Source organism: Danaus plexippus, chromosome 30, assembly GCF_018135715.1.
Source record: "Danaus plexippus chromosome 30, MEX_DaPlex, whole genome shotgun sequence".
Lineage (NCBI taxonomy): Eukaryota > Metazoa > Arthropoda > Insecta > Lepidoptera > Nymphalidae > Danaus > Danaus plexippus.
This window is the reverse complement of record NC_083557.1, coordinates 511,462-527,509: the sequence shown is the minus strand read 5'-3', so window position 1 is coordinate 527,509 and position 16,048 is coordinate 511,462. Positions and strand designations below refer to the sequence as shown.

General features: G+C 33.4%; 2 protein-coding genes across 4 annotated transcripts; one reads left to right on the top strand and one right to left on the bottom strand.

The window, feature by feature from the left end:
- The first annotated feature begins 2,523 nt into the window (after nucleotides 1-2,523).
- LOC116776658 (leucine-rich repeat neuronal protein 3-like) lies at nucleotides 2,524-7,763 on the top strand. The gene is made up of 9 exons (XM_032669906.2): nucleotides 2,524-2,718; nucleotides 2,888-3,016; nucleotides 3,262-3,479; nucleotides 3,891-4,088; nucleotides 4,481-4,680; nucleotides 5,508-5,715; nucleotides 5,941-6,122; nucleotides 7,050-7,183; nucleotides 7,570-7,763. Exons 1-9 carry the CDS (start codon nucleotides 2,655-2,657, stop codon nucleotides 7,707-7,709), a joined length of 1,473 nt encoding a protein of 490 aa, XP_032525797.2. The 5' UTR covers nucleotides 2,524-2,654; the 3' UTR covers nucleotides 7,710-7,763.
- A 739-nt stretch (nucleotides 7,764-8,502) lies between these two features.
- Nucleotides 8,503-16,029, bottom strand: LOC116776618 (uncharacterized). Of its 3 annotated transcripts, XM_061525640.1 has the most exons (18): nucleotides 15,915-16,029; nucleotides 15,502-15,596; nucleotides 14,667-14,865; nucleotides 14,350-14,401; nucleotides 13,894-13,927; nucleotides 13,765-13,825; nucleotides 13,573-13,636; nucleotides 12,306-12,336; nucleotides 12,166-12,238; nucleotides 12,024-12,085; nucleotides 11,632-11,692; nucleotides 10,777-10,829; nucleotides 10,638-10,701; nucleotides 9,447-9,510; nucleotides 9,343-9,381; nucleotides 9,238-9,276; nucleotides 9,032-9,112; nucleotides 8,503-8,575 (listed from the first exon to the last, which is right to left on the bottom strand). In XM_061525640.1, exons 1-14 carry the CDS (start codon nucleotides 15,917-15,919, stop codon nucleotides 9,474-9,476), a joined length of 891 nt encoding a protein of 296 aa, XP_061381624.1. In that variant the 5' UTR covers nucleotides 15,920-16,029; the 3' UTR covers nucleotides 8,503-8,575; nucleotides 9,032-9,112; nucleotides 9,238-9,276; nucleotides 9,343-9,381; nucleotides 9,447-9,473. The 3 variants fall into 3 exon arrangements, with proteins under 3 accessions (XP_061381624.1, XP_061381623.1, XP_061381627.1); XM_061525639.1 differs by lacking the exons at nucleotides 8,503-8,575; nucleotides 9,032-9,112; nucleotides 9,238-9,276; nucleotides 9,343-9,381; nucleotides 9,447-9,510 and adding an exon at nucleotides 9,890-9,997; XM_061525643.1 differs by lacking the exons at nucleotides 8,503-8,575; nucleotides 9,032-9,112; nucleotides 9,238-9,276; ... (1 more) ...; nucleotides 9,447-9,510; nucleotides 15,915-16,029 and adding an exon at nucleotides 9,890-9,997 and having other exon boundaries at nucleotides 15,473-15,547.
- Between the last annotated feature and the right edge of the window lie 19 nt (nucleotides 16,030-16,048).

The following is a 16,048-nucleotide window of genomic DNA, read 5'->3' as shown; positions in this document are numbered from 1 at the left end:
TATTGGACTTATATTGTTTACAAATTATTATCACGATTTGAACTTTATTTCGTTAAACTAAAGTTTATTTTAGATTAATGCAATAAAATTGTTATTTGATATTTTCAACAGTTTAGTTCTAAAGACATTTTAATGATGGGAATATTGTTCATTTACTTGTTTATAATACGCCATTAATTTCGTCAGATGGTTTAGCTCCTTATCCTGGATTACAATAGAAATAATATTATTGGAAGTTAATTTTAAAAATAAAATGACAGCAAAGAGGTTTTACATTAAATTAATTATTTAACAATAAAATTTAAAAAGATGTTCATTTGACTCAATTAGTTGACATGTACGAATACCTTTTGTGTTTGACAATTTGTAATGAAAGACATATTTTTGTTTCTGTTGGATTGAATTGATTTTATGTAGATAAAAAAACATTTTTCATCGTAAAAGGAAACTGATTAATCAGTAAGCATTCGTCAGCTTAAGGAATTCGAATATTTTTGATTTTATCACCGTTTGTCACTTATTCTCAATAATATGATTAATTTTATATTGTATTGAGAGATATCGGGTGCAATTTTTGATTTCATATAAATATCTGTGTTGTGTCAGTGCTAGCGATAAAGATTTCCTATTGTATATAAAAAATATAATTATGTCACGCTTAGAAATTATTAATTTATTTTTCATAATATAACCTACTTGGTTACTTATTGAATGATTAATTTTGAGAGGGCTGTTTGAAAAATTATGGGTATACCAATTTATGGGCACATTTTAAGTATGGCACCTCTGTTTATTCTTAAGCGGTAGTTCATCTATTCTTAATGAGATCTAAGACTTTCGCGAGTTTTATTCATTTAAATGAAACTAATATATTTCGGATATACTACGCGGATTGTATTATTTTAAAACTACATAATCCCGACGTTTCGGTTACTTTGCAGCAACCGTGATCACGGGCAGACGAGGTGTGATTGTCTGTCAGTTGGTCCTTGTTATTTATCATCTACCGCCATCGATTTCTTAATTTTCTGGCGTATAAAAACCGCGTAGTATATCCGGAAATATATTAGTTTCATTTAAATTCATCTATTCTTATTGAAAGCGCAAGACGAATCATTTGACTTGTTTAAATTTATTCTCAATATATATGTATTCTCATAGTTACTAATTAATTAAAACTTTGTGTTACTCATAGTCAATAAACCTAAGGTCGTTACAGAGGGCTGATACTATATACAATGCCATTAAATAAATCAATGAAACCACCTGTTTTCGTGCCTCTAATAACTAAATAACATTTCAATAATTTCAAGAAGAAATAAGACGATAATAATACACAGTGCTATACATTAGTCTCTCTCTCTCTCTCTCTCTCTCTCTCTCTTTTAGTTAGTGGCGTTTGCTTATTGATTCCGCCAATGACACGTCACACATCAATGAGTCACTTGTGATATTTATCCTTGATTGGCATTTGAATAAAAACTAATATTATCTGGTGTATTTTTTTATTATTGTAAACTACAAACTCCCGACGTGACGTGACGTGATCACGGGCTGGCGAGATGAAAACGGCAATTATTTAGTTTAAAATAATACAAAAAACGCGTAGTAGGTACTCGTACAACGGAAAATATAAATTTTTATTTAAATGAATACTCGAGACAGTCTTAGATCTCATTGATTGACATTAATGTGTTCTTTGTAACTTAAATGCGCAATAAATAAGAGACATGTATTAATTTTCTACGTCAAATAATTTTGAATAATAGCATTGTTACCAAGAAAACAATGAAAAAAAAATTCTCTTCAATCATTCATCTTATTAAAATTTAAAGATAGTCAACAAGATTTAGAAGATGTTCAGTGCCAAGCTGGCCGAGCCTGCGCTTAGACACTGTCAATATGCTGGTGAGGCAGGTTATGCTACGCAAATAGTCTTTGTCTTTCTTATGTTAATTTTTTGTCTATTTACTATTATTATTATTTAATAAATATATCCAGCTCTTGGACACTGTCTTGTCTAATGTCTCTCATACAGTCAGAAGTTATAGTTAATTAACTTTCAATTCGTAACCAAGACGAGAACTGAGATATGCTTTTGGAATAAAACTGAATAAAAATGGCCGCAAGAATATTTGAGATTACATTGTCACCAAGTTTATTTAACACTAATATATAGGCAATCCGAAAGAAACATTTTTTTGTTACACGCCAACATTCGCACCCCGCCTTTATTGATTACCCAGCTGATAGCGTTTGATAAGATAAGACAAGCGTTTTGTACCACTTACGTTTTGTGAACAGAAACCGCGGTCGGCTTAAAGTTTTTGTACTGTAATTACTTATTTACCTTGTGATGTTTCAAGTGAGTTACATTGTTCTTGCTATTGACTGAATTATATTATATTATTATAAAAAAAAGTTTTGTATTCAATCATTTGAATATAATAGTGATGGAAAAAGGTTATCGTGATTTACGAAAGAGTATCGATTTAATTTAAATTTATTTTTGTTCTGTTACAGAAATTTGTGTGTATATATATTAAATGAAAGCTAATACGTCTTGAGACAATAGTTTTAAGGCGTGAGACAGATTAGATTGTAATATCAAATGATAACCCAATAACCGTTTTGAACACTTAATCACAAAGGAAATGGATAAGGCGGTGTGTGCTCTGATTTTTACTTCTTGCATTGGATTCGCTTTCAGCGACAATTGTAAGTACTATTCTATTTAAACGAACTTATTTAGTTACTAGCAATGGTTAGGAGATATATTTTTGTTTATGTTAAATAATTCTTAACAAAAAAGTGGAGTCAATATTTAAGATATGACCGCTGCTGCCATCTATCGTCGGGTAGTTAAACTGTATAGTTCGCTTTTCAGCCACCGCAACAGCGACAGAGGATGCTTGGAAACAGACTGGGATATGCAGGAAGTGTTCCTGCAAGGATGTCAAAGTAGACTGTTTCGATCAAAGCCTAACAGATTATTTCAGTAAAGATGAATGGAGTCGTAAGTTAAAAATGATTCTATTAAGTCACACGTTGTTAAGGGCGTTAGTTAATGCTTGTAACGTGACTTTACATGGTTCAGCTGATGTTCGGGTTCATTAGCGTGTAATGTGTCTCTGGGAAAAATATTTAAGAAATGACGTAATGAAATTTATAATATATAAAAATTAAAACAATTCTCTCATTTAGTTCAGTTAAATCATCTTTTTGACAATCTTATTCTTTGTTCTTATTTCTCTATTGCAGTTTTAAAAGATCTCAAACCGGATGTGGTCGATCTGAGCGAGAATCTGTTCAGGAATGTGACCGTCATGGCCGAACTTCCGATCAGAGTGTTGAATTTATCTCGATGTTCTATCGAGTTCATAGAGAACGGTAGTTTTAAAGATCTACAAAAAATGGCAGTTTTGGACCTCAGTCACAATAAGCTGACCACTGAGAAGCTCAGTCCGCACGCGTTTGAGGTACGCCATTACCTTTAATACGAGGTTACGACGCTTTTCATAGTTACTCTTAGAAACATCTGACATAATTTAATTTAAACACATACTCGGAACTTTCACACGGCGCGGAATATTTTTAAAGTCCATACACCTAAAAAATGTAACAAAATCAATCAAATTTAAAGCACGCATGAAATTAGAAACGAGGTCTTATACCCACGGCCATTAATGTGTGACGGGAACGCCACACGGGCATTCCCATATCCAAGATTAATAGTAATAAAAATATATATATATATATATAAATATAGCAGTTTGTTTCAGACCTCGGTGTAAGCAGCTCAAAATTCTAAATCGTACAGCTATTTCGTTATTTTAATTCTAAAATTTATTTTCAATAACCTCACCTTCTACCTTCCTCTTACCTTCTAGGGTCGTTACTCCCCCGAGGAGTTTGAGCCTCTCTCGTCGATGCGGACCCTCAGCCTCGCATACAACGACCTCCACTCCCTGAACCAGGATCTCTTCGAACATCTCCCGGAACTGACTGAGCTGGACCTCAGTGGAAACCCATTGACCACGATCGACCATGTCACCCTCATAGCGATATCCAGTTTGCCAATGTTGAAGGTCAGTTCAAAGGGAAAGGCTGTTCTATGCTGTTGCGTTCAGAACGGGATTTGAAACTTTGTTCAGACATATGACTATATTGTATTGTATTATATTCTTCAGTTGAAGCTCTACCATATTTCGGACAAGGAATTGTGATGTAGGCCATTTAAAGAGCAAATAGATTTTTTTGCTCTAAGCAATCAATTAAATGCTGATATAAATAGTAATACTCTTACATGAGGGTAGTTTTCTGTTAGGGCATTGTATTTTATATGTCCAAAACTACAAAAGAAATTAAATGCAACACACTGTGTCAGTATTAATAATTGAATACATATGTTTGTTTGTCCTTCCCGTATTTTCTGTGTAACACTATAATCTTAATTACTCCAAATTAAATAAATATCCAGGTCCTTCGGATGCGTTCCTGCGACCTCACGGAGGTTCCAGAGAAGTTTCTCCACACACCACGCTTCTTGGAACACCTGGATCTCAGTGATAACAAACTAACAGCTGTACCCCAAGAGCTGGAGGAGACCAAGAACCTGCTGTTCCTGAACCTCAACCAGAACCCAATCGTTGAACTCGACGCGACTTCAGAGAAATACCCGTGAGTGGATTTTGCGTTTCCCTAGGGCCCAATAGAGTTAATAATGGAAAGTATTGCACATCAGCTTGTATGTTATCAAACCGCAAGAAAACTGCTCATTCTATTTGGAAACAGTATGTAAGTAATACAAGGTCAAAGGCCACTTTAGTTGCTGGCATCAGCAGAGAAGTAGCAGGATAACAAGTAATTCAAAAATATGATCTCCTTAACATATTGCACTATATACCTCTTTAGCACAATAATTTTTCATAAAATATTCTTCTCTCGCCTTAAAAACTACAGGATTTTAAAGCATTTATATTTTAATAGTGTCATTATTTAAATATCTCTTCTATTCTATATAAATTCATGACGTACTAATAACCTGAGTACCTACAGGTAATATTTTTCCACAAGTCAAACTTTTAAACTCGTTTAAACCTCAAAACTGATAGCGGCTGTTGGCGAGGCAAGCTAACATTTAGATATGACTTGGTTTTAATTTATAAACAGAAAGAGTATCTTTGGTACTATTTTTGAGGAATATTGCCTATTCTAAAGTTTCTTGCGTGTGGGCTGGTTCAATTTTTTTTTTAAAATATGTTTAGATAATAAATCATTGATCTACAGTCGTTAGATGGCAGCGCTCTGGAACAGATTTTTGTTAGTTTTTGTCAATAAGACCACGCCAAAAAAAAATTGCAAATTATAACTTGAAGTCTCTAAACCGAGCGCTACATCAAGCTCAGTACGAAACTAGAACAGAATCGAATATAGTTTCGTAACACGCAAAGTAAAGGGCATAAACTTATTTGGTACTTATTAAACGGGACATAACATTTCCTTAGGGGATTCCCCCGGCTTCGAAAACTACAAGAGCTGCACATGTGCAACATGAAGCGACTCACCCGTATCGGTGCTGGTGCCCTCGCTGGGTTAGAAAATATACAGAGACTGCATATCAGCTTTAACCCAAAATTGAGGGTAGTTGACCCCAAGGCATTGGCTAGACCTGACGATATAGGAGAAACTTACGACTGGCCTATCGTTAAAGAGGTGAGTTGCGGTATAATAAAACGATACTTTCTTTTATAGAAACTACTTAAAAACTTTAATAATTATGTTATATGTATATTAATGATAATTTAAAATATTTGTAATTAGATTAAAAAATAATTGAATCGTTGTTTGTCTGATGTTTTGTTATTTTATCTTTATAAGAATGATTTATCTAAAACATTTAAATTCCCCATTCCATGTTTCCATGTAAATCTCTTCCAGTTGTATCTCCAGTCCAACAATCTGTCTGAGATAGACTCCCAGCTCGTATCTCGCTGGGATTTATTGGATAAAGTGGATGTCTCCAACAACCCTTTCCTCTGTGATTGTACCACTCAGTGGATGGTGGACATGTTGGTACCGCTCGTGGAGTCCAAGGCGGTCAACTCCTCGCAGAAGATGGTGTAAGTTTGTTGTTGAGGTTATTATCCGTATATTTTGAATGTAGATCTATCAAACAACGATCTATGTGAAGTAAATAGTACTTAATATTTAAAATGTTAATTATTTTACTTAATATGGAGAATGTTTATAATTATGTAAATTCTTTGGGTTGACTTGGATTATATTAAACATAGAGAATATAGATTGAATAATAATTCCCACGAGCTGAACTCGGACTGGTGTTCTCCAGAAAATCTCGTCCTGTTGCGTCATAGAATATAATAGATGGCGCTTATATTAAAAATGTTGATAACGTCAGAGTAACAGCGACATCTATTGTCAAATGAGTTAATATGCGGCAATAACATATTTTCGCGAAATACTCATTTTTAATAATATATACTTTTTCTGATTAACTGCGTGTCGCACTCACGTCTCGTCCACCCGTGATGTTTGGTTGAAGTATTAGAATAACCGGTAAAAATGTATTACAATAAGACGCGTAGTAATTTGTATTTTCTAAGAGTGTTAAGACGCCACTGACGGACGGTGAGGGAAAACATCGTGAGGAAACCTGGACTTATAATTTCAAATTATAAGATTGAAATCGCCAACCCGTCTTGAGCAAGGGTGGTGATTAATGCTCTAACCTTCTCCAAGTGAGAAGAGGCCTTTCAGCAGTGGGCACCGATAGGCTGATGATGATGATGGTGATGATGAGTAGTAGTTTAGAGTCCATAATTTTTTTTATCCGTACTAAAAGCTCAACCACATTGTTCACGGTATATTTAAGTTAAAGTATTCATTTGTTAAGCGTAAATGTTATACAATTATTTTAAAACAATATTTACTTTCGATTCACGGAACATCGACGAGAGTCCGTCAAATAACAGAAATGGAAGCAACAATCTAAGATTGAACCGAATAAGACATTTTGATTTCTCTAGATGTAACGAGCCAGTGGAGATGAAAGGTTACACCTTCTACCACCTGAACGCTGGGCACAGAACGCTTCGCTGTCTGGACAAGTACGGCCACAGGCCTGAGAGGGACGGGGCCATGCTTTTAGGGACTCTCATCGGTGAGTGACTTCTTGGTGGGAGGGATTCGGAGTAAGAGGCTAAGAGAATTTTAACTGTAGGATCTTTCATTGTTAATATCCTCATATTTTAAGAGTTAATCGTACAAAGAGTTAAAGTTGAAGGATCCAAATATTGTGTAGATATAAAATAATAAAACACAAATTCCTTTCGAGCTATAAAAAGTCGAAAGAAGAGTGTGATGGGTTTTGGTTCTAAATTTTAATGGACGCTTCCAAAATTTGGATGAAATTTTGTATTTTCTTTATATATACCCGCGCGAGTCTTCGTGTGATTGACTTCAGGCCAACTATAAATGCCCATACTTATTTTGGTAAAAGTATTTTTATTGAAAGCCCACGAGTGAAGTTTTGTTATCTGCGCCCAGGGGTCCTGCTGGCTGTTCCTATAATGTTCGGCATCATGATGCTGTGGCGACACGGCCACCTCTCCTGCTTAGGGCTCCGGGGGCAGGACGTGTCGCGCGCTTTCTACAAACGAGCGCCCGCCGATGAAAACTATATATAGGTTGAAATAAGTCTAACATAGAATTTTATTGTAATAAAGTTTGCTTTTAATTTACTATCTTTTTTTGCATCCGAGATCCCCTGAGCCTGTAGATAGGGTTCACACAATTGTTTATTTGGATGTTTTGTTTGTTGTCACATTTAGACTTATTTTTTATGTCTATTTATAACTAGACCTAACTGGCAGAAGAACGGTCATGTGTCAGGAGATTTCAGCACAACGGTTGGTTATCTTTTTTTAAAGCATTTAACTGTTTATTAGCTTGGAGCATTTTTTTATATATTTATTATATATATAAATAAAACATTCGTATCATTTGACGGTTCATAAAATAAGGTGAGCAGGGATATAAAACTACCCTCTTGGGAGCAAAACAAAACAAATAGCACAGTAAAATTAACTTCTTTGGTCTCTGGAAATAATATTACAAATTATAATGGACATCCTTAAAGATTTCATAAATAATAATTTAACGTCTAAAAAAGACCGAAAAACTCTGATAACGGTAATTTAACATGTCCGAACTAAGGAAAAATTTTATCATTTTTCTCATACCCTTGGTTAACCACGTCTTTATATTTGAATTAAATTCTTTATTATTTCATTTCATATTTACAAATCAAATAGCATTTATATGATAAAATTAGCATTAAACTAGACAAAATTTATTCAACAGGTTCTTGTTTTACGCTTGAGAGACGAATAGTTCAATGTATTTTTTACCTGAAATACATGAAAAAGCTAGGACATTAAAATACTATACACACATCATATATATATAAGACTCATACTGACCGCTTCGTAGCGTCCCCTTCGTGAGATCGTGGCATATGAAGTGCTTTATTTTCTGTCGAATCATCCTCAATCTGGGAATTTAAAATCCTATAAGCACATATTGATATTTGTGAAAGCACAGAATGTTACAATCTACAAAACGTAGAACAGATTTTTTCAACGTAACTTACACTATACAATACAATATACGAATAAACTGTGTCAATACTAAGGTCCTATCTAGTTCTTGAGGGCACAAGTAGTGGCTTTAGTTATGAAGTTACCCGACACAGGCGGTAGATGGCGGTGTCGGTTGGTAACAAAAACATGTTAAATACACATTAGTTTCTCTCTCGATAAAATGTCTCAGTTTATGAGATAAAGTCGCGAACAATATCTACTATTGTATAGCGTTTCCCGAAATGGTTGGATTGAATTTGTCAGATTTTGATGAGAATACGGCTTAGGCTCACTATTAAATAATAAACTATGGGGTCATTTATTATATGCAAAGTTTTATATATTTGTATATATATATATAATCTCACTGGCTGTCAGTGGGTCCCGCTCTCTGCATCACCCGCGCCCTCATACAGCGATAGCTGTGACAATTGTAGAAATGTTTACATCTGTAGGAAATTAAAATGAAAAAAACATATATTTAACGAACGTAATAAATATTATTCCAACAGAAACATGATTTTGTTAATTTTTTTTAGGATTAAATTATTTTGTTACAAGTTTTTTAGCAAACCTTTTGGATTCAGACGACTTTGATTCTGAGCTGTTGTTCCTGTAACATTGAACAATATATATATACGTATAATTAATTTTTAACATATTTACAGTATCCACATACCTGTTCTCTACACCGTTTTTAATTTTCTTCTTCTCCAACCTGTTGTAAGTCAAAAGTTTACTTTTTTTTGTCATATATATAATATCCACCTCACTGACACTCACCAGCCCAACTTATGCTGTGTTTTCCTTTTATTTATCGTCGAGAACAGTTTCTTTAGTCCTCGGCCTGTCCACATTCATGTATAACAAAATTATTACATTATAATAATAAGATGATTAAGGACAAAATATATATCTTAAGCAAAATATTTTAAGATATTCATAATTTTGTCGTTATTTAATGTTGAAATATAAATAGCAATTTAATGTTCATAACAGATAAGTCAAAAGAAACGTCGTATAAGTTTAGTTGAATAGATTTAGTACATTCTCTTATATTCCTCCTAAACGCTGACAATTCTACGTTTTTTTATATAAAAACTGAAAAAACATTAAATGCAAAGACATATGTGGCACGAAAAACATAAGAGAAAACAATTTTGCTTTCAAAATATTGATATAGCAACATGATTACTAGCGACATCTGTTGGTAGTGTTCTTGAAGTTGCAGATCGAAATAATAGTAATGAGGTATGTATTAAATAAACATTATCTTACGCTGGTGCTCCGTTATCTCCTCATTAAAAGTACGTCTTATTCTATTGAAGAGGCAACTGAAACGTAATTACTAGTCAAATAAATTGAATCTAAACATATACAATGTCCTTACGGACTCGCGTACAAATTGCTATTATTATAGAGTCTAAAGTTTATTTGATGTGTGTTTGTTTGTTACACTTTAACACGAAAAACTATGCGATGGTTTATAATGAATCTTTGCAATAATATAGATCATACATCAGAATCACATATAGGTGTAATATATCCCTAAATTCCCTATAGATCCCACAAGAATATGCTATAACAGTTGTCAGTAGAACGTCACGTGACACAGCCGATAGATGGCGCTGACGGCGAGTACATATATGTATATATTTTAAGCAAAAATTAAGCGTTTTCGTTTACGCCACTGTTCCAAAAGAACAAAGTAGCGATCGAAGCTAGCTAGTATTTTATAGACATGTACATACAGCCCGGTTGTTATATACTTTAAAAAAAATATGACTTTATATTTTATACATGGAAGTCGTCGCAATGACCATAGATGGCGCTGTTTCCTTAAACTAATATCGAAATCCAACAGGACAATTATAAAAACTACTTATAAAAACATAACTCTTTATATATATGTAAAGAAGGCTTTAAATACACATCTCACGTTCAGTAACTATTTATTTAAACATTTAAACTTACTTCGTCTTCTCGTGGCTCATAACAGCGCTTACTAGAGAACTTTTCGCTAGTATCTTCTTCTTGACTGTAATGTACATAAAACCTTCAATATAAAGTTATACATTTATATATAGATATATATATATAAAGAGACACTAACAACTTATATATGGGAGCTTAATAAAGCTCCGAAGCCGTCTGTCCATCCAGTGGCTGAAAAAGATATTACGATTATTTTTAATAACATTTTCTCTATATAACCTCTTTGGTGATATTTATGTGAACAGGATCCTAAATTTAAATAGCATAGAAAATTATGAATCGTGTAATAAACTACACTTCAATAAAAAAAATACTTATGATTTTGTTAATATAAACGGGTTGGTCAATGATGGAGTCAGTACCTACTCGTTTGTTTTTAAGTAAATAATAATATTATATTTGCTATATAACATAACATCGCTAGGATACGATTGAAGTATGGGTGAAAACTAGCGTTTTAGAACTACCCTGTGGTTGACTCGACACCGACAGTTTGACAGTTTTTTAGCTCCCGCCACACTAATATTTAGTGACTGACGTTAAGACTACAGTTAGAAACGACAACTGGTAGTGATTGTAAATAAATATCTCAATTTAAAAATGTCTTCGTTTAGTACAAATTAATTTTATTTGGAGAACTAATTGAGCGGAATATATGATGATTAGAATTTTAAGCATATATATGTATATAATTATGGCTCAAAGACCGTGCAAAGTAGAGGAGTTTGAGCAGGAAGGCTGACCCCGGCTAATGCTGGGATAAATTGCCAGGAAGGAGAAGATGGCTCAATTTTTTTTGTAACACAAGCAACTGTCGGTCGCTTCATTAATCACATTAAATGTCAATTGAAAACTATAATTTTATTAATACATATTTCTATTAAAAAACAACACAGATATTAAAACATAACACGATTACTTACAAGTCGGTTAAATTGAAAAAATAATGTGTGAAGCCTTGAATGATACTCACGGTTTTAGCGTCTTGGAGTTTCCTGAATCAAAACTGCTTAGAGGCAGTTCAGCGGACGTTTCTGAATGAGGACATTATTAGTATGTTTAAATATTTGTTTACTGATTCGAATAAAACTAATATTATCGGACGTACTATGAGTTTTTGTATCACACGCCAACGTCTCGTCTGCCCGTGATCACGGTTACTACAACGTAAGCGAAACGTCGCGAGTGTGTTGTTTAAAATATTAGTATGATACGAAAAATATTACTTCTATTTAAATGAATACTCGCGGTAGTCTCCGATCACATTAGCTTTTGGTTTATTACAAAACGTATTTAATTATCCTCAATCTTTTTATATGACAAAAGTTTTGACTAAGGATCTAGAGGAATTAGTTTAATTTATACCTGAACCGTCGGTTAAGCACAAACTCTTAGATCTTTTGGCGATGAAATTCATTTCCGGCGAACTGAAAATGTTAACGTTAACGTGAAATACGTTTAATAAATATAAATTAAAGTTATATGTGTTGGTTTATTTGATCATTACTCCGATTTTATGACGACGGGTATGGCCGATTTTCTTAAAATCATTTGCGCTATCTCCGTAGACTTCCCCAGCTCTGAGAAAATGTTATTATTAATGCTATGGATATATAAAGATATATATTAATGCGCTGGTCACACTACCTGCTATCCTGAGGTCGCTGCAGGGCTTTTTCTGTAAAAAATAACATACAAAGTTTCGTTTCTATAGCACACGGTTTTATAATATGTACGGCAAAGTGGAAACCAATGGTTCAAACTCACAAACAGACACACACACACACACGCACACACACGCACACGCACGCACCCACACACATACACACACACACACACACCCACACACACACACATTCACAACTCTTACAACTTCCGTATAATAGCAATACATAATAGTAATTAAAATGTTCACTTCAACTTCACTTCATGACCATTTTGTTTGCTAATCGCTATACATATAATAAGACAGAAAAATTGAATGTCTGTACATTAAATATTTTACCAAAAAACTGATAGGAGGCAATTAAAGAAGAGTCATAGAAACCAAAAAAACAATTTTTGGAATTTCTGTTTATCTGTCTGTCTGGTACGTTATACCTTCAAAACTACTCAGTGGATTTGAACGCGGTTTTCACAGTTCGATTACATATAATTAAGAGCATTGTCAATACTTTGTTTCATCAAAATCGGTTAAGGGAAAAAGACGTCATGGTCAATTTTAATTTTGATATATGTATCGTTATGCGAAAAGCGACCAACACGCGGGCGGAGGCGAGGGCAACAGCTAGTATTACAATAAATGAATGTGTAATTTCAAGTACCACTGATATGAGCTATAATAATTAATAATGTTCATATAAAAGTATCTCACAAGGTTTTTGTAAAGTATAAATACATCTAAACGAAGATAATGTTGTTCTATCACAAGCAGTCACTGCTTACAACGAGGCCCTGGTCACTCACGTCGTAAACAAAAACACTAAACTGTTATGATAACACAGCGTTAGTTTATCAAATTTTAAAGTTGTATTCATACAAATAATTCTTATTTATTTATAAATTTTTATATAATTTCAGTCTTTTCTAGACGTTACATTCTGTTATCCCTATTTTTTACAAAATCTTCCACAAGTCACGACATATATATGTAAATTAGACAAAAGACTTTGTCATGTGTATTATTAAACTCGTATTGAATACGTTTTTATAGAAACGAACAAAAAATGGGTTTTAAAACCAAATAAATTAAATTAAACTATTCAAATAAAAAGACTACTTTGAAATTGAGTTCTGCCCTTTTTATAAAGCACATTTGAAGGGAGAGAATAATATAGTTACTCTGATAATTCTTAATAACTGAGCGTCTCAAACGTCTGCTGACAATCGATTTAATAATACAAAATAAACTCACAGACTTTTTATATTTGTAGCGTTTCTGTTTTTTTGTTGGCTTGCTTCGTGCGTCCGTATCAAACCTACAAGGAAGATATATTACTATCAATGAACATAAATAAGATGAACCGGTTTATGAAAGCGCTCAAATGATATGAAACCATAAAACATGAAACCCTTTCATAGTATGTGAAATGGTTGAAAAAAAAACCTTTCAGGCAATTGTAGGTTTCTCAAGAGTTCTCCGGTAACCAGTGTCGTAGTTCCTCGCTCTAAAATTATTTACAAAAATTATTAAACAAGCAGAAAACTAATGCAATACACAGTTCATATTACTCACCGTTGCTACTTTTCTTCAAATTTACTTTGTTGTCCTGTGAATATAAATATAATATGTTTTAATAATCTAACATAATATCACTTTACCAAAACCTTTATTCCGATTACATAGTATTGATACTATGAACCGGTTACTCTGTGTCAAATCAAAAATGAAATGGTTTGAAAGATTTGAATGAAATTGAAACCATTCTAGATTATATTATAGCTAATGTTAGACCAGAATTCCTGTATTTATACCATTGAGTGTCATTAACCTTATTCCCTGATTTTAATTCGTATTTTTGTAATTCCTATACTACTTGGGCTGATTTACATCTTGAACTCCGAATATAACTTTAGCTATCCAAAGATGGCAGCACTTACCAGTCAATGATTTATTTTATATACTAAACGTAATATATATATATATATATATCTATATATATATGTATATTTAAGCAATAAATTCTCTTACAGTATTTATGGTCCTAATATTCATAGGCGTGCTCCGTCTTGAGGGTAGTTTGCTGGAAATATAACATTCATATATTGTATTCTTAGCACTTTCCATTTTCTATGTAAATATAGTTTTTTTCTTTTCGTATCGTATATCGTTGCGAAATGATCAAACTATTACTTCCACGTTCATGTTTTTAACTCATACTAAGCCCATGTAACACGGCATATTTAATCACCGACAATAATTTTATCAGACTTTTGCGTTTCATCAACTTACCACCGTATTGTCAAGGGGTGTTTTACAAAATACTGATATTAACCAAGCCTTTTCACCTGGCTTCCATCGATTTTTCCGAGCTGCTGGTTATATTCTGCGCCATCTCCAGCACTCTGTTCTCGTTTCTGTTTCTCTTGGGCCTCGCCCTCTTCCTCGTCGTCGACAAATCCTCGAATATTCGCTGAGAGCAGTTCTTGCAGAATATAACCCCTTTGAAAAGCTCCGCGTTGCGTAGATTCGTCTCACTGCACACGTCTAGTTTGGACGTTCAATATATTTTTAAGAAGAATGAACAGAATGTTATTTTTGTTTCCTAATATGATCCAGTTATCTTTCAGACCGAACAACGAATACGTGAAGATGTAAGACTTTGGGATTTTATTTAAATAAATACGTGTTTTTGCACTTTGACCCTTTAGTGTTTGACCAATCTTTCCGAAAGGTGAAGGTTCATTTCCATTAAAACAGGTCAAAGCTATTAATTAGCTCGACGATAAGGATATCTCGTTACGAGACTGAAAAAAAAACGACAGACGTTTCCAAAGTTTTTAGGATAAAGGTGTGCTAACTGAACCATATTGTTGGCTCCAAGGAAATAAATCTATAGAATTCAAAATTAAAGGAGGAATTAAATAATATATGGGATAAATATAACTAGCCAAACAAAATGAGACGTTTTACGTGCTTGCGTTTATATATTTTTTATGATCGTGAGCTTTCAGATGCATTTCAGTGATCTGATAACAATGAGGGACTAAAAAACGATACTTCAGTGTAACTTTTAATAGGAAAAGATGAAAATTACTTGATATCTGCCTAACTGACACCAAAACCGTATATTTTTAAAACCGTTCCGCCGTACGCATTACAAATAAAACTGCAAGTCCTCACAACACTTGTAGCACTTCCTGTGGTAGCTTCTGCCGTGATGCACAGCTCCGTCCCCCGACTTCACCGCTGTGTTGCAATGCTGACACACTTCGCAACTTTTAATGGAATTAAAGTTTACATTAAATATTATTCGGTGGCTTTTATTCAGATTGAAAAACTCGCATTTACTGTCAGAGGTATCTAAGCTATAAACCCTGTCTATGCTTCAAACCACTCTGTCTCAATTGGAACAATGACAACGAGAGGTTATTTCATCATATAAGTCTATAAGACTAGCTATTGGGACTTGAAGACTTCATGAAGTGATATAACTCTAGCAGAGCTTTTAAATTTCGCATCAAAAATATCTATAACAAATCAATAGACTGGATAGAAAAATATATGAGAGATTAATATTTATTTAACATACTTACGCCATTTTTTTTAAATTGTATATGTATATATATTTTACATTATTTATCTCACTATAATTTTACATTTTCTTCTCGTATGTCAATGTCAGAATACAACCAGTATTATATTTTAAGCCCATTTTCAGATGTCGTAA